We start from the raw sequence: 24,302 nt of genomic DNA, 5'->3' as shown, positions 1-24,302 counted from the left end.
TTCATTATTCACATTGAAGTAAACCGTTGGTATCTTTTTGTTGTTGATCCTCACCCAAGGATATATTTTTTCCATTGAATTTTAGAGAGACAGGAAGGGATGGAAGGAGGGAGGGGGAATGGGAAGAGAAACACTGATGTGGGAGAGGCACATCGATTGGCTGCTTCCCACATGCACCCCAATTAGGACGAGGATTGAACCTTCAACCCAGGTACATGTCCTTGACCAGGAATCAAACCCGTAACCCTTTGGTGCATGGGCCAATGTTTTAACCACTGAGCAACACAGGTCAGGGCATCCTTGGTATCTTTTTTAAAACAAAATTTTCCTTTATTGATTTTTAGAGAGAGAGAAAGAGAGAGGGAGAGAGAGATAGAAACATTGATGAGAGAGAACATTGATTGGCCGCCTCCTGCATGCCCCCCACTGGGGATCAGGCCCACAACCTGGGCATGTGCCCTGACTGGGAATCGAACCGGCAACTTCTTGGTGCATGGGTCAGTGCTCAACCATTGAGCCACACCGGCTAGCCCCTTGGTATCTTTTTTAATTTCCCTCTACTGACCTTCAGTCATTGGCTCATTCATTCATCCATCCATTCCTTTAACAAACTGAGCACTAGGAATGTAAAGTTGATTAAGACACATCTCTGCCTTGGGGGGAGCTCATTGTTTAGTGAAGGTGGGGGCAATTACTACATTTATTGGTTTTTATTTTTCTATTGTTACTACATTTTATTGTAGTTGTAGTTGTCTATTACATCTATACCAGAGGTTCACAGAGGGTGCTCTGGGAGCTCAGAAGAGAGGCATCTAACCAGACCCAGGGATATCAAGGAGAACTCAGGAAAGTAAAGCTCAACCTGAATTTTAAGGAATGAGTAGGAATTAGTTAAAGAAAGGGACCAGGGAGGAAGGGAACACCATATAGAGGAAATAGAATGTTCAGAGGCACAGAATTGTGAATGAGTATGTCAATTTAGAGAACTATAAGCAATTTAATTAGGGTAGTTACAGTGTCAGGCTTTGAAGTTCGGTTATCTAGGATCAAGTCTTGGTTCTATTATTTATAGCTACGTGACCTTGGGCAAGTTATGGAACCTCACTGTCCTTCAGTCTCCTCATCTATAAAATGAAACCAGTGATAACTTCTACCCAATGGAGTTGTTAGAAGGATTAAATTAGATAATGCATATAAAGTTCTTAGCAGAGTGCCTACCACGTAATAAGTACTAAAAATAAGTGGTGGTAGTGATGTGGTAATGGCTGCAACAAAAGAGAAATGGTAAAGTATGAAGTTTAGAGAGAGGTCATAGTTTGAAGGACTTTTGTGTTAAGCTATGGAGTTGGAACTTTATTAAAAGGCAGAGAATAGTGAGATTTTCCTTGCAGAAAGCCCACCAACAACTGTAAAAGAGAGATCTTTGAAGGTCAAAGACCAGTTGGGAGATGCTTGAATGATAAGAGCCTGAGCCAGGGTAGTGGCAGAAAATGTTAAAGGGAGAGCTGTATTTCAGTGATATTAAGGAGGCATAATCCACATTTAGTGGATTCTGTCCTGTTTTCTAGTTACTTCCTGGTAATGCAGGCTAATTAAGGACTTGTGAAGACTTTGTGGTGACATATGGCATCCCACATAAAAGCTCTGTCCTGCCCTGGCCAGTTTGGCTCAGCGGTTAGAGCGTCGGCCTGCGGTCCAGAGAGACCCGGGTTCAGTTTCCGCTGAGGGCACATGCCTCGGTTGCGGTTTGTCCCCGGCCCTGGTTGGGTCGTGCAAGTGGCAACCACTTAATGTGTCCCTTTCACGTCGATGTTTCTCTCTCTCTCTCTCCTTCCCACTCTATCTGAACAAAAAGTGGAAAAATGTCCTTGGGTGATGATAAAAAAAAAAAAAAGCTCTGTCCCTATCTTTCTGACTGGTTACAACTTTGTTTTTGTCCCAGTAGGAGATAAATATTCATTCCATCCTCTCTCTGGTGGCCCCTACTTGTCCTGTTTGGGGTCTGAATGTAGAGTTGCTTCTCCTTTCCTGAATGCACCATTGTGTTTCTCTGGACTGCAGGCCGACGCTCTAACCGCTGAGCCAAACCGGCCATGGCCCATTGTATTTATTTACCTTTTCCCAACCAAGGCCTTTTCCCCGCAGTTTTATTGAAATATAAGTTACATATAACATTGTGTAAGTTTAAGGTGAACAATGTGATGATTTGATAACACATATATATTATGAAAGTTTACTACAATAAGGTTAGTTAACACAACCCTCATATAATTACCTCTAATGTTGTTATGGTGAGAATATTAAACCTCTACTCTCATAGCATCTTTGAAATATGCAATATAGTGTTGTTAACTATAGTTATCATTCTGTGCCTTAGATCCCCAGAATTTAATCATCTTATAACTGAAAGTTTGTACTCTTCGACCAACATCTCCCCATTCCTCCCACCCCTTAGCTCTTGGCGACCATTCTACTCGCTGTTTTTATGAGTTAAATGTTTTAGATTCCACATATATATGAGCTTATACATTCCCATCAATTTACATTTCTACCAACAGAATTTGTCTTTCTCTGTCTGACTTATTTAGCTTAGCATAATGTCTTCAAGGTCCACACATGTTTTTATGAAGGACACAAGATTTCCTTCTTTTTTATGGCTGCATAATTCATTGTGTTTATATACCACATTTTCTTTATCTGTGTCTTGGCTCTTATGAATAATGCTGCAGTAAACAGGGTGGGTGCAGATCTCTTCAAGATAGTGATTTTATTTTCTTTGAATATATACTTAGAAGTGGGATTGCTGGGTCATCTGTTTTCATTTTTTTGAGACATCTCCATGCTGTTTTCCATAGTGGCTGTACCAGTTTACCTTGCCATCAACAGTGCATCAGGGTTTCCTTTTCATCATATCCCGGCCAGCATTTGTTATCTCTTATCTTTTTTATAATTTTGATTCTAGCTGGTATGAGGTAACATCGTACTGTGGTTTGGATTTGCATTTCCCTGATGATTAGTATTATTGAGTACTTCTTCATGTACTTGTTGAGCATTTGTAAGCTTTCTCTGGAGAAATGTTTATTTAAGTCCTCTGCCCATTTATTAAGCAAAAACTTTTTTGCTATTGAATTGTATGAGTTCCTTATATATTTCTAATATCACCCTCAGAAAGTATTTTGTCCCATTTCATAGGTTGCTTTTTCATTTTGTTGATTATTTCTTTTGCTGTACAGAAACTTTTTAGGGTAATGTAATTCCACTTACTGATTTCTGCTGCTGTTTGTGCTTTAGGTGTCATATCAAAAAAATCTTTGCCAAGGCTGATGTCAAAGAGTATTTTCCTTGTGTTTTCTTCTAGGAGTTTTATAGTTTCAGATCTTACATTTAAGTCCTTAACCCATTCAAGTTAATTTTTGTGAGATAAGATAGAGTGGTGTAAGATAGGGATCCAATTTCATTCTTTTGCATGTGAATTTCCAGTTTTCCCAGCACCATTTATTAAAGACAATGTCCTTTCCTCTCTGGGTATTCTTGGCTCCCAAGGGCCTTTTCTTACTCAGCTAGGCAAATAGCTTTCTAGATGCAGTTCTTTCTTAAGAACTTAATGACATTCCAGGGGTAAGTGAAGTCCTAACCCAATGAAGGTTAGACCAACCTGCTAGGTCTATTCCGTAGCTCCTGCAAAACTAGAAGTAGCTTTTCAGAGCTCAGATGTGTATGTATATATGTGTGTGGGTGGGGGTGGTATCAGAGGAAGGTTGTAAGTGTGGATCACGTGCAAATAGACTTACTTAGTGAGATTGGAGGGGCTGCTTACTTTGGTCAAGGAGTCACAATACTTATAGCTTCTGAGGAAGGGGTACAGGCATCTTTATGTCTCCAAGTTTGACCAAGCTTATCAGATCAGTGCCCTGGAACTGGGGAGAAAAGTTTTCAGGGATGAACTCTTTGTGTCCAAGGACCTCCCAGTAGTCACTTCTGACATAACAGGGGCGGTCTTGTGGAAGACAGACTCTAGAAAGGGTACTTGATTCTGGAGAAAGGAACTTGGGGAAGGGAAAGAGAGGAAGATTAGAGACACTCTTCACATTCTATTCTGACTCTCACTGTCTATAACTATCTCCTCTGGAAAAAGAAGCAAGAACTACCTGCAGAGGAACAAGGGCCCAGCATTCGGAACCTGGATTTCTGGCCCAAACTTATCACACTCATTGTGTCAATCATAGAGGAAGATAAGAATTCATACACACTCGTTCTGAACCAGTGAGTATTGCCCCACTTGGCCCTGTCTGGCTTGTGGTTGGTTTGTTCGTCTGTCTAACAGCTTCTTTCTTTCCTATTTCTATATGTTTGCAGTGCCATCTCTTCCTCCTGTCCGTCCATCTGTCCCTCTGTCCCTTGTATCTGTCTGGGTAGCTGTTTCTGGAGACAGGTGTGGAAACATAATGGGGGGCCCTGCCCAAACTGCACCAGCCTTCCTGGAGTGAGAGGCCTTTAGGAATAGGAGTCCCAGGGGATCCAGAGACCATGTGTGTATATATCTATCTGCTGTGAATAAAGTGGGCCATCTTATAGCCCACCTCTTACCCTTTCTTCTCCAGCTTATTTAGCTTGTGTGTGCCTTCCAGTCTCAACCCTTCTCTGGACCTCACTTCCCTGCCTTTTGGGCATCCTTTCCCTGGGCCCACTTTGCCTGAGGGGATTCTCTGCCCCTATTTGTTCTACCACTGGTCCCTGAGCCCCCTTTCTCCAGATTGAGCCTACTACCCCTGTTTCCTAGGCTTCTCTTGTCTTCAATATGACCTCCAAAAATTAAGCACATTAGCCTTGGAATCAATCAAATCAAATGGTTTTTGCCTTGTTTACTGACTGTGGCTTCTTCCATCATCCAGGTTTCCTCAGGAGTTGAATGTGGGAAAAGTCAGCGCAGAAGTGATGTGGCAGCTTTTTGCCCAAGACATGAAATATGCACTGGAGGGTAAGGGTGTGCCCAAGACAGTGGGCTGAAGGCCTCTTGTCCAAGCACCTTGTTTACTGTCTCTTTCCTTTCCCAGACAACTGGAAGGTCAGGGTGAATGGTACAGTGAGAAATTAGAGGAATTCCAGGCATAGTGAGTGATAGGCCTCAGGAGGTCTTGGGTGGGCAAAGCTTCAGCCAAAAGAATAATAGAAATGGCTGTGTGGATGTAGGTTTCTTCTTCCAGCTTTTGCCAGTTTAAGACTTTCCCAGCTCAGAAATAAGCTCCTCCCATCTGGGTGTTCACAAGTAGCCCACTCCCTGGAGAAGAGTCTTGTGAAACTTATCATTACAGTTTTAAAGAATCATAGACCCTTAAATATATAGATAAGATTATTTTCTTACACCACCTGGCCTGGCTTTCCTTGAAAGTTCTGGCCCGGCTGGTGTGGCTCGGTGGATTGAGTGTCGTCCCATGGACTGAGAAGTCGTGGTTCAATTCCCGGTCAGGACATATGCCCAGGTTGTGGGCTCAATCCCCAGTAGGGTGCGTGCAGGAGGCAGCCTATCAGGCCATTGAGGAGGTCACTTGTCCCTCTTCTCCAGGTAGCACTTGGAGAGCCTGATGGTCCCAGTTCTTGATAGTGGAATTGGGAGGAGGGGGGGCAGAAAAATACCTTTGAAAAGTGAATCCCACAAGAGAAAGAGTGTGAGGTGGGGCAGAGGTTTCAAACAGAGGTATCTCAGGAGCTAAGTGTGAAGGGGAAACTGGGAAGGTGGGCTTCAGGCCCTTTACCAGCTAAATATCAGCTCTGCTTTTATCAATCTTATATGGGGTTCTAGGTGAGATTTCTTTTGAAAGGGGAGTTATGCTAATGTTTAAAACAAACACAAAAGGATTGAAAACTGCTTTAAGAGAAAACTAATGTTGATTTAGTTTCAAATCGCAGTTTCACTTCCTACTCTGCAATGTGATCTTAGACTGAGTTAACTTAATTTTTATGAGCTCCCATTTTCTTATCTGTAAAATGGGAGTGATGATAGCATTTATTTCATTGAGCTGATAAAGTAACTGAAGTGTGTGCAACATACTTAGCATACTGCCTGGCATTTGCTCAGCACTTAATCTTAGTTAAGTGAGAGGATGGGACTAGGATTAGAGCAGAGAAATGGAGAGGGAAGAATGGGCTGTGATAGACATTGAAAGGAAGTTGTCCAGGACTTAGTGTTTGTTAGAATGTGGAGGGCAAGAGAAGGGGGAAAGTTTGGAGACTGGGATGATAAAAGAATAGTGCTGATTTTGTGAAAATGCTTTCACTCACCCAATATTATTTTTAAGTCAACTTTGTTGAGGTATAATTTATATACAATAAAGTAAAAACACTGTACGAGTGCAATTTGAGTAGTTTTGACAAATAAACACACCTGTGTAACTACTATCCCAATTAAAATATAGAACAAAGTTTCTTTGTGCTTATTGCAGTAAATTCTCACCCCCATTCACTAAGTATTTATTGAGCATTTTCTTTGTGTCAGGTACTGTGCTAGTTTCTGGAGCCCCAATGAGATGAATGAGGCATAGCCCCAGCCCTTGACAAGCTCACAAACAAGTCTAGACAACAGACAGAAATTGGCAGTTATAAGTCAAAGTTATAAATGCCACAAAAGGAATAAACCTAGGGTGCTAAGAGAACCATGTAACCCAGACCTGGGAAGGCTTCCTGGAGGATGTGATGCATAAATTGAAACCTAAAGGATGATAGGACAGTCAGTGGGGAAGGAGGGCAGTAATGATAGGAAAGGGAGACAGATCATTTTAGGCAGAGGATACAATATGTTCTAGCGTGAGCTGGCATGCTCTGTGGAACTGATAGTTCAGTGTGACTAACACTTAGGGTATAGGGGAAGAGGCAAGTGAGAGATGAGGACAGAGAAGTAGGACAGAGCCAGATCATAAAGGTTATAAGCCATGTTTAGGCTTTTGGACTCAATCTTGAAGAAGTTGGTAAGCCCGGCTGGTGTGGCTCAGTGGTTGAGCGTTGCACCCATGCACCAAGAGGTCGCTGGTTCAATTCCCGGTCAAGGCACATGGCCAGGTTGTGGGCCTAATCCCCAGTGGGGGGCATGCAGGAGGTGACCAGTCAGTGTTCTCTCTCATCAGTGTTTTCATCTCTCTCTCCCTCTCCCTTCCTCTTTCTCCAAACAATAAAAATAAATAAATAAATAAATAAATAAATAAATAAATAAATAAAATAAAATAAAAAAGAAATACGCTGAAGTATGTTAAGCAAGGGATTGACATGAACAGATTTATAAAGTAGAAAGGCCACTCATTCTCGCTACAGTATGGAGAATGGATTGTAGGAGGAATGTCCAATTTGGAGACTATTGTAATAATCCAAGTTAGAGATGGTGGTAATGCAGCTTAGGTAATAGTGTGAGTAGAAAGAAATGGATAGATTCCAGAGAAGTTTTGGAAGTGAAATCAGCAGGGATATGTGAATAAAGAGGAAGAAGGAAGAATTGAGGGTGATTCTTAGCATTGAACAAGAGGGTAAGGTTAGTGTATATATGCTATTCAACTTCAGCTGGAGTTGCTAAGATGGTGAAAGATGGGGTCTAGAGGTAAATCCGGGCAAAGTGAGATGTTCCATCAAAGTCTTATATAGACATTACCAGAACCAAAGAGAGATTTGGGGAAGATGATCAGCAAGTGAATAGTTGAAATCATGAGGTTGAAAGAATTCCCCAAGGATGAAAGACGAACAGAGGAGGAATTTGGAAGTCAGGGGCATGATTGCCCCTTTTAGCAGATTAACTATGGCCCCACTACCACCCCTCAACAATAACCTCAAGCAACTTTGCTGGTCCATGACTCCATGGACTTGTAAGAATAGTTTAAAATGTGACCAGTATTTCAGCAATCATCCTGTTCGTTTTTGTACCACAGAAGTTAATGTAGAAATTGGGGTTTGGGGACCAGAGTACAGTGAATTACAGAGAAAGTGAGAATCATAAGTAAATAAAGTAACTTGAAGGTCCCTAGAAAGCAATTAAGGAACTCTAGAATGATGGAGCAGCACTGCCTCCACTTCCAGTGGGTTGCTGGACAGGAAAGAGGGAAGACCCTCCTGATGGTACCTTTTTATGTTTCTAGATTCTTACATCAGTTAAGAACAGCAGGGTATGGGGGTGGAAGGGAAGGGGCAAGCCCCAAGAGGGTCTCTGATGTCCCTGATATTTTCACTTTCTTTATTGTTCATTGGTGTCTGCTCTGTCACAAGCATCCACTGTTATTCGTATACGAAAAGTTCTCTTTCTGTGTGGTAAGAACTTTTGATTGTTGTCCTTTTATCTCTAGTCTTATGACATTTCCTCTTCTGCTCACTACTTCATAGAGTAGACTGCAAATTTAACTTCAGGTTGAGATGGTGCTGCCTACAGTGTCGGGAGATGCAATTCTTGGGACCTGGAGCCCTTTGAGGCTGCATACCAGGCTCCCATTTCTTCCTTGAGTGTCTGCTGCACTAATTCAGAAAGGCCAGCCGCCCTAGACTAGATGTTCTGCCTTGACCTTGATGTCCACCCATAGCAACTCAGAGTTGAGCAATAGAGTTCCCAAGGACAGTGACCTTTCCTTCTCTGTTGCTCAGTACTCTTCCCTCATTTGCTTGCTTTTACACTGTTTTATATGTAAGCACACACAATTGGCTTTAATTATTCAAACTAATGCTTCATCTATAAAGGGGGTAGATGATGAGAACCTGTGATTATGGCCAGTGCTCCAGACTCTCTGGGCAAGCTATGGGTGGTCTTTGTCCTAAATTTTCCAGAAGGCTCTGGAGGTTCAGCTGGAGATTATGGACCCTTTCAAGTCCACAATGAGCATCGTATTTTCTGTAACAGCCCTTTCATCTGGCTGTGTTTCCATGGTTTCCAAACTGACTATTGTTATTTTCAGACTTCTTTGAGAGTTCATTTTTCACAGTGTCTCAGCTCTGCTCTGGGGCCCTTTGGTTTGTATCGAGATTCTGTTGCACTATGGTTGCTGAAGTGTAATTTCTGTCAGCTTGAGTCCACTTTGGTGTTCCCTGTCTTTGTGTACTCATTGACCCAGTCATGTCATGTACAACTGCTCATCTCTGCATTTTTAAGCCTGCATTCAAGCTACTAGGATTAGAAAAGCCCAGGAAAACTGACATCTCTCCCTAGTCCTGGGCAGTCTCTCCACCAGTCAGCATTAGCTCCCACATTCCTTTCTTATCTTCTTCACCAGAGGCCAGTACCTCACGTGGCACTTCCAAAAGCCAGAGCAGGAAGACTGTAGGCCTTATCTGGGAGTCTAGCTTCATCTCTAAAGGAAGATCTAGGCCAGGCTCTTAGAGAGCAGAGCACTCACTGGTAGAGGGAAGATGCTATGAGGAGGTGGTTGGGAGTCACCCTTTTAATAGGACACGATAGAGCTGCCCTACTGGATCTGCTGCCTTGGGAAAATCAGGAATCAGGGCCTCTATTGCCAGGACCTGACCCAGCCTCCTTCCCTATCACTAGAGCATGAGAAAGACCGGCTGTGTAAGAGTGCTGACTACATGAACCTACACTTCAAGGTGAAGTGGCTCCACAATGAATATGTGCGGGATCTGCCTGCCCTCCGGGGGCAGGTGCCAGAGTACCCAGCGTGAGTCATCAAGTGGGCACTAAGAGGGAAGGGAAAGGGTTCCTGTGGCTTAGGGGGTGGGCGGGGCCAGTATCCTCAATTTGGTTCAGCAAGCCAGTATTGAGATCGCTTGTTCTGGGCACTGCTGTAGAAAGAGAAAAGTGTCAAACCATGCCCTAGCTGTCAGGCACATGGCATATGCCAACAACTAGCTTCAACCCCAGTTCTCTTTCCTGGCTGCAGGTGGTTTGAGCAATTTGTCCTACAATGGCTCGATGAGAATGAGGATGTATCCCTGGAATTCCTGCATGGGGCCCTGGAACGAGATAAGAAGGATGGGGTAAGTCAGGGGCTTGGGCTGCACAGGGCTGAGGCCAGCAATTAGCTGTCAGAAAATGTTTCTGGGTTTTAGATAGATTGGCTGCTCCTGACCTGTGGAGTCCATAAGGAGGGCTATTGAGGGCCAGTGAGCCACCCGTGCTGGGCAGAAACCTATGAACTTGGAGAAAGGTAGTGGCTGAAGATGCTGACCCTGTATGTGGCCTTCCTTAGTTCCAGCAGACATCAGAACACGCACTCTTTTCCTGCTCTGTGGTGGATGTCTTCACACAGCTCAACCAGAGCTTTGAGATCATCCGAAAGCTGGAATGCCCAGACCCCAACATCCTTGCCAACTACATGAGGAGATTTGCTAAGGTGACCGTGAACCTCCCATCCCCCACCCCTTACTACCACCACACTCACAGCCTAGTCACAGGCCTGAGCTCAGCCCTTCTTTGGGGTGGCCTTTGGGTGAAACCTGGGGTTACCCCATTCTCCTTTGTTTGTGTCTAGGTTAGACAAATGGGTTTGTCTCAGTGCTGGGATTAAGAGGGAGCTTTGTCCTTTCTGCGAGATTCTACTTTTCCTCTATGTTGCATTGTTCTAGGATGAGAGGTGTGACCTCTCGGGCGAGATCCTGGGGAGAGAGCTAAGGGTTCCCTCTTCTTTCGTTCTTTCCTTTTCTCTTTTCTCAGACCATCAGGAAGGTGCTGATACAGTATGCAGACATCTTATCAAAGAACTTTCCAGCTTATTGCACAAAGGAGAAAATGGTGAGGGTCAGGCCCTGGGACCCTTGGAGAAGGGAATGGAAGACACTTGAATTCTTACTTTTGAAGCTATCCTAAGAGCTGAGGGTGGGGTGATGCTCCTGACTTCTGATTCCCAGAAGGGCTTTGCTTGAGATTATGCCATAGAATAATAAGAACTTGACTAGGAGTTCCTCTGAGCCTCCATTTGGTACCTTATTCTCTAAGCTAGACTTTTGCTTAGTCTCTTTTTTAATTTAAAAAAAAAAAAAGGTTGAGATATTCAAAGACTTATAACATATAATGCCATGAACACCTTGGGCCCACCACCGAGCCAAAAAACAGAAACATTTGCTTCTAGTCTTCATTCATGGAGAATTGTCTGAGTTGGTTCCAGATCTCAATGCTTAGGGAAAGACATATGTAATGCCTGTTGTAACTTCCCTGTGGCTTTTGGAGTAGTGTGAGAGAGGGAAGAACCCTAGGTTGATAGGTCCTGTGATAAAAGGAGCCAAAACTCAGCAGCTCCATCTATCCCCAAAGCCCTGCATCCTGATGAACAACATGCAGCAACTGAGGGTCCAGCTGGAGAAAATGTTTGAGGCCATGGGAGGCAAGGAGGTAGGTCTTAAGATTTGGGGTTGCTGTACTTTTCTTTTGTTCTTAAGCTCTCTGATGACAGAACTCTACCCTTTCCTTCTGGGTATAGGCCAGGAGTTTAGCTTGGGGTCTGGGCTGGCTTGGGCTGAGAAATTTGAGTAGGCATTGGGGGAAAGGGAGGGAGGAGTGTGGGGCCACAGGAGGGGAGAAAAGGTTAAGAGAAGCAGCTTAGCCAAGCCCACCTCCTGTGGATGCAGTTGGACCCTGAAGCTGCAGACACTCTGAAGGAGCTGCAGGTGAAACTGAATACAGTTCTGGATGAGCTCAGCATGGTGTTTGGAAACAGGTCAGTGGCCCCAAAACACAACTTTCAGAGCCAGATGTGATCTCTGATCAATCTGAAAGCCCCTGCACCACACCTGTCCATCCAGCTGGTATGTAGATCTACCCTCTCCTCCTATTGGCTCTCCCTGCTGGAGCTGCACCAGGAGTGTTCTGGAGTAGGATCAAATAGCTGGTGCTGCTCCAGGGACAGTGTGTGTGTGCATATGTAGTTTCCAGGTGCGGATTGATGAGTGCATTAAACAGATGGCTGACATCCTGGGCCAGGTTCGGGGCCCAGGGAATGCATCCCCTAACGCCAGGGCCTCAGTGGCTCAGGATGCAGATAGCGTGCTCCGACCTCTCATGGACTTCCTGGATGGCAAGTGAGTATAGTACTCAGGACTGTCCTCTGGGACAAGCAAGGCAGAGGCTATCAGACAGAGCAGCCTCTCAGGGAGGGGAGTTCTCACTCACCCACACCAGCCTTACCTGTTGCCTGGGTCTGCAGCCTCACCCTCTTTGCCACTGTATGTGAGAAAACGGTCCTGAAGCGTGTACTGAAGGAGCTCTGGCGGGTGGTAATGAACACAATGGAAAGGATGATTGTTCTGCCCCCACTCACTGATCAGACGGTAAGGACACTTCCCTTCAACTTCCTTCTGCTGTCTCCCTTACCTGGCTTTACACTCCTGAGTTTGGAGTCTTCTTTTTTGACTGAATCCCTCTCTGCCCAGGGCACCCAGCTGATCTTCACTGCTGCGAAGGAGCTGAGCCATCTTTCCAAACTCAAGGTATTCTAGATGTGTGGTGTCCTTCTGAGGCTGGGGGGGCGGGGGGCGGGGGGGGGGTACTTGAAAGGAAATTTGAGCATTGGAGACTGAAGAGGAGAGAAAGGAGCGGAACATGTAGCTGTGGGTTGGCAGGTAAGAGCAAGATTTTCATGACAGCCCCAAGCTGTCCTGATGCTGTTGCTTTCTCTGCCATTCCAGGACCACATGGTGAGAGAGGAAACACGGAATCTTACTCCAAAGCAGTGTGCTGTCCTTGACCTCGCCCTGGACACCATCAAGGTGGAGACCATTCCTGCCTCCAGACAATCTTACTACCACACCTTCTTGGCCTTGGCATTTCACTGTGCCAGACTAGGTGTCCCTTGGACTCTTGTCACTTCACATCAGAAGAATGTGGTTCTTATGTCTGTTTCTTTCTCTGCTATGTCTATATTCCTACTTGGGAGCAACCAAAAAGGCATCTCCTATGTGGTCTCAGGTGACTTACCATGGACCTAGAAGACTTACTTATTCCTGGGTTCTGAATTGCACACATGCAGTTTACTTAGTTCTTCATTGCCATTCCTAATATTTTCCACTGGGAATTAATCTTCCAGATCCTAATACCCCAGATCTGGCTGACATTTTCCTCTGTCCCTTACATATAAAGTAATTTGGGTTTTCAAAGGATTTTTTTTTTCTACTACCCATAATGAAGCAACATGCCCCAGGCACTATGTACTGTGAAGGGTACAGAGAGAATCATATGTCATTCCTAATCTCAAGGTGGTTATAATCTGATATGGTAGTATTAAGGCAGGCACATCAGAACTGTGATTCAGGACATTTTAGAGAGGTATGTCATAAGTTCTCTAAGATTCAGAGGGGTAAAAGAGCACTTCTGACTACTCTCTGCCTGAAATGCTTCTATCCCAATATCTTTTCTTGTCCAGATAGATCCACCCTTGAAAACCACAATCCAGTAACATGGCCATCCCCTACCCCTCCTGCCAGACACCCAAATAGTACTCTTCACCTGAGAGACTGTGGCTCTGGCTCTATGTGGTATTCCTGATCTTGTTGTTTATTGAATGACTTATTGTCCTCATCATCTTCTTCTGGCATCTTCGTTGAACTTCCACTCAGATGTCATTTCTCTGAGGACAGTGTTGGGGAGCTGCCTCTCTGTAAGGGGATGAGGTGGTAGCAAGTACTCTTTTTTTCTTTCAGCAATACTTTCATGCAGGAGGCAATGGGCTGAAGAAAACCTTCCTGGAGAAGAGCCCAGATCTGCAGTCCCTACGCTATGCCCTGTCTCTGTACACACAGACCACAGATACACTCATCAAGACCTTTGTGCGCTCACAGACTGCCCAAGGTAAGGCCTAAAGGCTTTGAGTCACCACCTCCCTTCCCTGATATATTTCTGCCCCTAGGGAGTCAGTGCCCTCTAGCCCATAGGAGGATCCAGGAACTTCATAGATCCCTTCAAACTCAGACCCCAGGATTTCTTGAGAGACCCTAACATTTACCCCCACCCCAAACCCATACCACACAGGAGAATCAGGGACCTGGGAAATGTGCCTGGGATATTTCCCCCCAGACATTGCCTGGCCAGTGCTTGTTTATTGAGCTCAAGTAGTATACCCTGTTTGGTAGGAAAAATCTGTAAGGAAGCCTGGAGAATGAGTGGTTGAGACACTCATGATGACTCATAGCTTTGGGAACCTTTGTTGGAGGTTGTCCTGGGGATACAAAACAAAAGACTTTCCAGATTCTCCAGTGTGGACAAGAAGAGAGGCAGACCATAGGAGCAGCTGAAGGAAGGATACAGATCCCATGCATAGCTGAGCTCTACCGTCATGGGTGATGCTAATACATAGGAGACCCAGGCAGCTGGTTTTCTCCCAGTGACTTCCAGGCCTCAGAACCCCTCCCTGCCTCCTGTCAGGCCTCTCCATAACACTCTCCATAACAAAACATATCTGCATAGGCCCGGCTAATATCTGATCCTGGCCCTGGAGCAGGGCCCTCCCAGAAAGGACCTTCAGGTACATTGCTTGTTCTAGAGAAACCTGGGCTTGCTTCCTGGGGAGCGAAGCTGGTGGAGGAGGGTGTAGGAAGGCTTAGGCCTTACTGAGCTATGGATCTGGAGTATAGAGCTCACCTGAAGGGCAAGAGGAACCTAAGCAATTAGACTGGACTAGATGGAAGGTGAAAATATACATAAGGCCTGCAGTACTGCTCCATTTTCCACATCTGTTCTTATTTCAAGTCTAGGGTGGGAAGAAGAGAGAGCAAAAGAAATTATGAGCCTTGCTTAAGGATCAAAGAAAACTTTTACAGAGCTGAGTACATGTAAAGATCTATAACATTAGAGAGGATCTGAATTAATCCTGAAAGGCTTTTTAGAAATATTGAACTTTAAGCTAAATATAAAGATGAGGAGAGGCTGGAATGGGCAGATACAAGGTAAGAGCAAGAGTAGGTACTGTAAGGAGGATCCGAGTTTATAGGTATATTTTTCTACCCATTGCTTTATTACTTCAGAGCCTAGGATATTAGAGCCTACAGCCTTGCTCTTTTATGCCACGCTGGTCTTAGATACCTTCACTCTCATGTTCTACTGCTTCTGCCCATTATTTGATTGATCTTTGACCCATGAAGTCTAATTTGGGGTATTCAGGCATTGACCCTTGCTTTTTGACTCCTCTGTCTACCCTACCCCATCTCTGTGCTCCCTGAGAATATGTATAGATTGCTCTGAATGACTATTAACTCCTTAGACCACTAACTGATTCTTCTTTCTCTGTCCTACTGCTGCTATTACCTCTTGACTTTCCTGTCCTCGCTCAGTGCATGATGGGAAAGGTATTAGGTTTACTGCTAATGAGGACATTCGGCCGGAAAAGGGTACGTTATACACCATGCAGATATACATCTAACATGGACTAACACTATACCCGGTGACCTAGAATGTTGGGAGTGGGGGAACTAGGTGTCAAAGTTCAGAAGCTCTATCCCAAGTCTCAGAGATGGGCATTGTATTCATACAGTCTGAGATGGGATTAACAATAGTTCTGTCCTCAGAATTCCTACCCCCACCTTAGGACAAAGACGTTTTATCTGGGGTGCAAGGTAGGTACTGGTATTTTTTTCAAAATACAGTGAGGCCTCTGCTGAGGGGAACCTGAAAATTGGCCATACATTGAGATTGAGGAGCTGTTTGTGGAGAGGTCCAAATTTGAGTAGGATAAAGTCTTTCTGTGCAGAACAGCCTCCCAAGCAGGGCCTTCAGGAATTCAGGGATAGGTGGGAGGTTGCTGCTTTTGGCTAAAAGGGACCCACATTGTTCCATTATGACCATGGGGTAGACATAGTTCCCAGACAAAGACACAGGGTGGCAGCACTGTCCTTCCCCAACATCTTTCAGTGAAAAATTCTGCAGATAGGAGAGATTAGAGGAACCTGAGAGATTCCTGGTGCATTCTGAAAGAAGTTTTGCCCTGGCCAGTTTGGCTCAGCGGTTAGAGCGTCGGCCTGCGGTCCGGAGAGACCCAGGTTCGGTTCCCGCTAAGGGCACGTACTTCGGTTGCAGTTTGTCCCCGGCCCTGGTTGGTCGTGCGGGTGGTAGCCACTCGATGTGTCCCTTCACATCGATGTTTCTCTCTCTCTCTCCCTTCCTCTCTCTCCCTCCCACTCTATCTGTACAAAAAATGGAAAAATATCCTCAGGTGAGGATAAAAAAAAAAAAAGAAAAGAAAGAAGTTTTGTCTAACATCTTGTCAGCCTAACTTGTATTTTAATACACAGTCTCATTCTTTATCTTCTTTCTTTCACTTCTCCCATGCTTACTTCCCCGTGGCTGTTGTGGGTGACTGCTTCTCACTTTAGGGTATAGGGCAGTGGCCTCCTAACTCCTCAGTTTTATCTGGAACAATTAGGCCTAAAATAGTCTTCAGTGGGGGATCATCTTTCCATCTGTCCCTCAGGGTCTGGTGTGGATGATCCTGTTGGAGAAGTCTCTATTCAGGTGGACTTGTTTACACATCCTGGAACTGGGGAGCATAAGGTCACAGTGAAAGGTAAGTGGCATGTGCCTATAGGTCTCAGACCTTTTCTTGCCCAGTGGCCTAATCAGTCAAAAGCAGAGGCTGCTTAACCCAGCCCTCCAGCTTAACCCTCTTCCACGGGGAATGCCACCTGGGGCTCAAGAACTGGGAACACTTGATGGGATTCCTCACAAGTTTCCCTTGTTTGGGCAGTGGTGGCTGCCAATGACCTCAAGTGGCAGACAGCGGGTATGTTCCGACCCTTTGTGGAAGTGACCATGGTTGGCCCACACCAAAGTGATAAGAAGAGGAAGTTCACAACCAAGTCAAAAAGTAACAACTGGGCCCCCAAGTACAATGAAACATTTCACTTGTAAGTTATGGGATGGGAGACCCACAGGACTCTGGGATGGGGGTGAACTGGGAGAATAGACTTAAGAGGAGTGAGGAGGGGTGGGCTGGGTGGCAGCTGGGGTGAATTCAGTCGAAGACTCCCTCATTTATGGCCTTCTACCTTCCACTTACCCTGTGCTCACAGCCTCCTGGGAAATGAAGAGGGGCCAGAAGCCTATGAGTTGCAAATATGTGTGAAAGATTACTGCTTTGCCCGGGAGGATCGTGTTCTAGGGCTGGCTGTGATGCCTCTGAGGGATGTGGCAGCCAAGGGCAGCTGTGCCTGCTGGTGCCCCTTGGGCCGGAAGATCCACATGGATGAGACAGGCATGACCATTCTCCGGATTCTGTCTCAGAGGAGCAATGATGAAGTGGCTCGAGAGTTTGTGAAGCTCAAATCAGAGTCTCGTTCCATGGAGGAGGGGAGCTGAGCACCTAAGCTCCTGTGCCAACCAGATGGCACCAGTTCCACAAATCAGGGTCAGTGGGAATTACTGTGTAGCCAGCTTAGGTCCTCATAGTTAAGAGGCTGACTCCTTGAGTTAAAGAAATTGAAGGAAAATTTTGGGGTGGTGAGAATTTGACTTTTTACCCAAAGGGTCATGAATCCCTGACCAGCAGGTCTGTGGTGCTAGGAACTAGGCTGCGAAGGTTACTGCATAGGGTGATTTTCCATAGAGAGGGAGAGACGTTTCTGAGAGTGTCAGCCATTCTTGGTAGACATACCTCCACCCCAGGCCCCTCTACCCCTCTTCATACCACACCTTATCCAGTTGGATCCCTATGTACCAATCATTAGAACAAGTTTAGAGGGCCAGGAGCTTGTGCCTGGCTAGCTAAGTAGTCAGTTGAGCCTGTAGGTATCACTGAGCCCTGTGGCCTGTATTGTAGTATAGCCAGGGCAGGAGCACACAGAATACAATTCAGATTGTCCCTTGAGCAAAATCCACTGGTTTTGTGTGGCTCCAGTGAGAACAAGGCTTTGAAACTGAACAAGATACCTTCTAGAAATGAGCTATGCTAATCCCTCACGCAGTTTATATCTGTCATGAACAGAAGCAGGTTCATATGGTGCTTCAGAGCCTTGAGCAGAATATTCTTTGGAACCCAAGCACCAGACGCTACTTTCCCAGGAGTCCCCCAACCTCACTCCTGTAGGAAGGGGAGTGATATTTCAGGATATGAGAGACTGTTCTTATGTGTGTGCATCAGAGGGCTAGTTGAAGGATCCAGGAGAGAGGACTAGATTTTCTTCTTGGGTAGGCCCCAAACAAAGCCAGTAATTTTGGAAATTAGTCTAGGAGTCCTTCTCATTTACGGCCACTGCCTTCTGGCTGTCCTCCACCTTACAGAAAGAATCTAGCCTTTGACCTCACTCCCTCTCATTAGGTCAGCTGCTATTCCCCTCATAGATGTTGAGTCCTCCAGAAGAAGCTTGGACTGTGATCCCTCTATACAAGCTGGATGGAGGGGGTCCTCAACACTCCAGGAGGTCAGAGACAAACTCTTTCAAGGGATCATATGGACTTCCCAGGCCTTTCCTCAGAAATGTGACATGGTCCTTTAATATCCTTGGTAGCAGCCTCCTGGACTTCCTTCCTGGACTTCCTTCCTGGACTTTCTGAGGACTCTGCATTGTCCACAGCTGTACTCGTCATTACACTAAACAAGAAACTAAGCATCTTTGCTATTGTTAATTATTATATGTGCCATTGTTACAGGAGATTATTGGCTAGTCTATAATAAATTATCTTATAGCAGCCTTTTGGGTCTTGTAATTCTGCTAAAGTGTGGAAAGCTATATAAATGACTATCCTACATAATGGTATATTTTGGACCAATGGCCTGTGCTGCTCTTCCCACCCCACCCCTATCCTTACTCCCCACTACCTCTACCCCTGCAAGTGGTGGAGCCTAAAGCAGCTCTGGATGAGCACCAAGAAGTAAAGCAGCCAATGAGCTACCATCTTGGCCTTGGCCTGAGACCAAACAGTCGACAGAATCGTGGGACCCAGGGCATCAGCTTCTTGCAAAGGTCCAGAAAAGTAGATGACGTGTCAATGAAAACTGTTCCATGCTATGTCTTTTCTTTTCTAGAATCATGAGACTTTTCTTCTAGGTATAGCCTGGGCCATAAGGACTAGGCAGGGGCCTACTGGGGAAAAATGTGTCTCCAGAGGTTGATGAGGGCTGAGGCTGCCATGTACAGGACAGAGGAGGTGTAGGCCTAGGAATGCACAGTGGCCTTTCATGCAGGGAGATTCAAGGAAGAAGAGCTGGAACAGAAAAATCTACTCCCAACATGGAGGAAACAGGGTAAAAACGGAAGCCTCCTGGCATGGGAATCAGAGAAGCTGAAGCGAGAAAGTGCTCACCTACTCTCCACTTGCACTGTTGCCACTTGCAGGGTAGGGACTGATTGAGGGCACAGATCAGGAAACTAACTGGAGCCTCCTAGTTTCTTATTTCCACTTGCCTGCTAAATAAATCCTTTCAATTAAGTTACCCAGTCATTTTTAAACTTCTTCCTTTCCCGAACCAGTTGCCTATCATTTCTGCTTCAAACTTACCTTTTGAATCTGTCTCACCTCAGTTCCCAGTAACACAAGTAGGGTAGTGGCCTGTAGTTCTTGTCTGGATTAAAGATAATCATCTGCCTCCATTCTGCCCCTGCCCTCTTCACACACACTTTGGTAAGTCTCTTTCCTGTTAAAGTTATTCAGTGGTTCCCTATCATAGTATTTAGGCTGAAACTCTTAAGACCCTTCAGGACAAGCTCAGACACCTCTCACTATCCTGCAGCCAATCCAAAGCACTTCCTTTGCAGTGTCTTCGCTGTCATCATCGTTCACACCCCCCATCCCACCCCCCCCCCCACAGACACTGCACAGCTACCCCCTTGGTGGAATGTCAGAAGCCTTTTCCAGGACCTTCTAGGTTCTGACATCTTGGCTGCCTTTAGGACCCAACCAACCGCGGGCACCTTCGCCACAGCACTCTACATTGCTTGTCGGCCTGCCCCCATCAGCTTGGATCTACCCAAATGCAGGGTCTGAGTATTTCATCTCCCTTCCCCATCTGCCAGTACAGAGAGGGTGCCTAGGTACTTCAAGGTCAGGCCAGCTGCTATGGGACTCCTTTGGAAATCCAGTAAGAAAGGGTATAGTTGGAGGCGGACTTGTGGGGAAAAGGGGCGTGGTCGGGGCCAGACTCTTCTCGGGACTGGAACCTGGGGCCTCACAGCGCCTGCGCAGAAAGGTGCGTTAAGATGGAAGTCGCAGGAGTTGACGGCTGTGCTGCGATGGTGAGCAAGAGGTCCCCGAAGGTGGCTCCGGAGGAGAGGTTATCACCTTTCCCCACCCCCAACATTGAAGAAGGACTAAATCCCCATACTTCCTGACATTTGTACTCCTCTGTGTACTTTCCAGTACTTGTCCATCATACTTCTTGTAAATTTCCAGTACTCCCCAAGGTTGCTTCCTCCTCCCTATACTCTAATATACAGGTTTTCCAGACACTTTGGAGAAGATATGGCTACCCAGATACCAAGCAAAGGGGATCTTTATGTCATAAATACTTTCCAAAGGGCACCCATTTATACAGTTACCTCATAGAACAACAGGTTCCCTAGCGAAGGCACGTTCCTGTTAACTAAGGGAGTTTTGTCCGCTCTTTCAGCACTACCCAGGTTCTCTGAGAAGGCATAAATCTGACACCACATTTGACTTGAAAGTGGCACATTTGCTATCATTCCTTTCTCATATGGGGCAGGAGACCTACTACATAAGGAAAAGGCAAACTCTGGCTATTCATGGTGAATAGGCTTGCAGATTTGACTTAGTAGCAACCTTTTAAAACCGATTTCACATTTTAAAATGCAGATTTTTAGGTTTTTGAGAAAATTGGATGATTTGTTAACTCTTAGCTCACATTCTCATAAAGTGACAGGTGGTTGGAGCTGAGAAGCAGCTGGTAAATTAGTTTACTCAGTTCATTATAGACTCCATTAGTTCTTATTTTCTTATATGTACTAAACTTTACAATTATATGCCTGGTGCCTGGTAAGCATTTGAGTTTGTGATCCCTTATGTAGGACTTTGGGTAATTTTTTATCACTACTTTGAGCTCTTAATGGAAAGTGAAATTCAAAGAGGTTGGATTTCTTTTTAGGTTGTCTTTTGGTTTTTGTAATGCTCTAATTAGGATCAGAGATCATTCTAGCAGCTAAAACCAAGGGTGAAATCTGTACTAAAGTTGTTGTTTTTTTTTTTTAATTAAGAGAATTCAGTCAAAATATCTGTAGGTTGATTCATGGGGCATTTGATCTTGAAGAAATCCATTGTGTTAACTCCTATCTGATGGGGTCAGGGCAAGGACAGAGTATTGTTTCTTTTTGAACACCTAGTTATAAAAGGGCCTATCTCTGGTCTATACTGAAAGTGATATGTCAAAGGTGCTGTCTCCTTTGTGTCAGAACACACAGATGATAACCCTCCTCTCTGAGGGAAATAACTCTGAGGTCTCATAGTATCAAGAGTGGAGGTGTTCTGCAGGCTGTATCTAATCAGAAGTACAACAAATGGACCTTTCATAGTAGATTGTAAAAGAAGCAAAATCAATTATTTGACTATAAGTGTATATAACCTACCTGTTTATTGTGAATTTTTGGACTAGCTCCGTAAATGAACCTGCCATACCTAGAATGGCAAAGCTGAAGAAGCAATATGGAATAGTGGAGAGGGTATAATACCATGAATAGCGGTCTCAGCTCTGCTACATACTAGTCAGGGAACCTTGACCTTTAATTTCTCAGAGGCTGTTTTTTACATCTATTAAATAGACTAATAATGCCTGCCATGTTTATCTCAGAGGGATCAAATGGGCACATTTAAATGTGAAAGCACTTTGAAAACTACATGTTCTCTAAATGTATAAGGGAATGTTATCATTATTAAAATCATTAATGACATTCTGAGTTCTGATTAACTTCCAAGGAATTTGTCTTGCTGCGTCCAGGTTCAAAATCAAGGAATATTTGCTGAACACATCATATGTGTCAAGTATTCATCTAGGCATGGAACCTAGTATTGAACAAAACAAAAACCCCTGTATAGATTTAGGAGTGAGTCATCCACATATTGAGTATGGTATAATAGCATGGTGAAGTAGGAAGAATCTAGATTATGGACTTAAATTTGCCACTAAATAGTTGTGGAAGACTCTTTCCCTGTGTGAGCCTGAAGCTCCCCATCTATAAAATGAGGAAATTATACAAGGTAAACGCTAAGGTTCATTCCAGATAAAATGTTTTCTTTCAAGGTTCTTATTGCTCAAGTTCCCTACCCCTAAGGAGTTATTGCACTGCAAGGATGGTCAGACTAACAAAACTGAACAGTCATAGAACTTCAAGGACAACAGAGTGCTAATGTCACACTAGCTTCAGCACAATGGTGGTTGCGACAGTGATTCTCTGTAGGTAATGGAATATGTAGAAAGACTTCCTGGAAGACCAGGTAGACCTGGAAGGATGGGAAATTTTGGATTAGAGGAAAGGAAGGACACTCTTGTAGATATTGGAAATTGAATTAATTGAAGTGCAAAGGAGGACATGCCATTTATTGTTGTCCTAGTGTATCAGTCAAAATCAGTACAGAAAAATGATGCATTCAATTGTGTTTAACTGAAGGGAGTTTAACTAAAGGGCTATTGACAGAGGTATAGTCAGTGTTAAAAGAACTAGAATGGAATGGTGAAACACAACAGTGGCAAATCGGTAGTGCTCCTCAGCCTGAAGGGAAAGGAAAGAGAGTGTTGTTACCAGAGCCTAGCTAGAGCTACAATCTGAAAGAGACTAGACTGCCTGATAAGAACTATGGCCATAAGTGTTCAGCAGCCACTGTAAGAACTTAACAAGGCAGAGATGAAGCAGAAAAACAAATGCCCTAACCTTTCTTTCCTCCTGTCCTCCAGTCTGCATCTAGTACCTTCCATTGGTAAAACCCAAACAGAAGCCCAGGGGCAAGGTGATATAGTTCATAGAGGTCAGCTTCCCAGAACAGCACAGAGGAAGTTAGGGAGGAGGAGAAACAACAAACAGATTAACCAGCAAACACAACATCAAGGGAAGGAAAAGTTGCTACTATAGACCTTTTGTCTCTATCTAAATTAAAAATCTACTCTAAGATTTAGTCTCCTTAGCTATGAAGTGAGGATAGTAATGCCTTTTTCCCAAGGTGATTGTGAAGATTCTGATATGAGATATGAAGGTGTCCCGCACAGGGCCTGGTACATACCAGAGGCTCAATATATTTTAGTTTCTTTCTTCCTTTCTATACATGCCTAAATGACTCCTTGGCTGAAATGCCTTTTCTAGTCAAGGTCTCAAAGTGTGATTGGAACTGAGTTAATGAAGGTTAGAATAGTAGAAGATGAAGTCAGAACATGTAGGTCCCTCTAGTCTATTATAACGTAGGAAGTCATTGGAAAGTTTCCCAGGACTGTTTGACTTCTGACATCAGGGTACCTATCATCCACTAGGGCATCACTCATATTTATTTAGAACATACCACATGCTAGGCACTGCTTTAGGCACTGGAGATGCATTTATACATAGTCCCTACCCTCAACGACAATGTGGCCTTATGAAGGAGACAGACAATTTCAATTTCAGATATAAATGTTAAGATATGGGTGAACATATAATGTGCCATGAGAGCCCATAGTAAGGACACCTGACCCGTCCTTGGGGCATCTTAAAAGGCATCCTGAGGAAGACAATGTAAGCTTAATGTTCCCCTATAGAACTTAACCAGGTCTAAACAGAGGGAAATGGAGTTACAGGTATTTGGAGTAGTATGTGCACATGGAATAAAAAAAATGTTGGTGGTATACTGGGAATAGCAGGTAGTTTATATTTACTGGACAGTTGGTTTTGAGCAAGAGGATAGTGAGCAATAAGACTAGAAAAGTAAGCAGAGCCAGGTTATGAAGGGGAATTTAGACGTTATCCCAAAGGCAGTGGTAGGTTTTTAAGCAAAAAGAGTAACAAAAAGATAGTATTTTAGAGAGATCACTCTGGCTAGATAATAATGAAGTCATTTGAAGTGGTGTTGCAGTGGAGGGTGAGGAGGTACAAAACTAGAGACAAGAAGGCTAAAGATGGTGACCTGAACTTAGGGAGAAACTTTGGAGATAGAAGTAGATGACTATTCCAAGTTAACTGTTAACAAGGGAGGATGTACAGAAATTCATGATACTTTACAATTGGTAGAGTGAAAGATCATTGTCAAAGATAACTCTCATGCCCTGGCCAGTTTTGCTCAGCGGTTAGAGCGTTGGCCTGCGGTCCAGAGCGGGTTCAGTTTCTGCTAGGGGCACGTACCTCAGTTGCAGTTTGTCCCCGGCCCTGGTTGGGTTGTGCAGGTGGCAGCCACTTGATGTGTCCCTTTCACATCGATGTTTCTCTCTCTCTTCCTCTCT

General features: G+C 44.6%; 1 protein-coding gene across 4 annotated transcripts in view; it reads left to right on the top strand.

The window, feature by feature from the left end:
- UNC13B (unc-13 homolog B) overlaps nt 1-18,554 on the top strand; it is a 260,259-nt gene extending 241,705 nt beyond the window's left edge. For 2 of the 4 annotated variants that reach the window (XM_036260525.1, XM_036260524.1), the window contains 17 exons: nt 4,136-4,263; nt 4,893-4,978; nt 9,509-9,635; nt 9,858-9,954; nt 10,167-10,310; nt 10,631-10,708; nt 11,228-11,305; nt 11,542-11,630; nt 11,839-11,991; nt 12,117-12,240; nt 12,343-12,399; nt 12,598-12,678; nt 13,609-13,756; nt 15,235-15,291; nt 16,371-16,463; nt 16,644-16,803; nt 16,969-18,554. In XM_036260525.1, the coding sequence (XP_036116418.1) occupies nt 4,136-4,263; nt 4,893-4,978; nt 9,509-9,635; nt 9,858-9,954; nt 10,167-10,310; nt 10,631-10,708; nt 11,228-11,305; nt 11,542-11,630; nt 11,839-11,991; nt 12,117-12,240; nt 12,343-12,399; nt 12,598-12,678; nt 13,609-13,756; nt 15,235-15,291; nt 16,371-16,463; nt 16,644-16,803; nt 16,969-17,254 (1,986 nt within the window). In that variant the 3' untranslated portion in view covers nt 17,255-18,554. The remainder of the gene's footprint in view (nt 1-4,135; nt 4,264-4,892; nt 4,979-9,508; nt 9,636-9,857; nt 9,955-10,166; nt 10,311-10,630; nt 10,709-11,227; nt 11,306-11,541; nt 11,631-11,838; nt 11,992-12,116; nt 12,241-12,342; nt 12,400-12,597; nt 12,679-13,608; nt 13,757-15,234; nt 15,292-16,370; nt 16,464-16,643; nt 16,804-16,968) is intronic. The other 2 variants (XM_036260527.1, XM_036260526.1) reach the window with 2 other exon arrangements.
- Nucleotides 18,555-24,302: the final 5,748 nt, after the last annotated feature.

The sequence above is a fragment of the Molossus molossus genome, unplaced genomic scaffold (genome assembly GCF_014108415.1).
Source record: "Molossus molossus isolate mMolMol1 unplaced genomic scaffold, mMolMol1.p scaffold_m16_p_14, whole genome shotgun sequence".
Lineage (NCBI taxonomy): Eukaryota > Metazoa > Chordata > Mammalia > Chiroptera > Molossidae > Molossus > Molossus molossus.
Note: the sequence above shows the minus strand (reverse complement) of the source record. Positions and strands in the feature narration are given on the sequence as shown.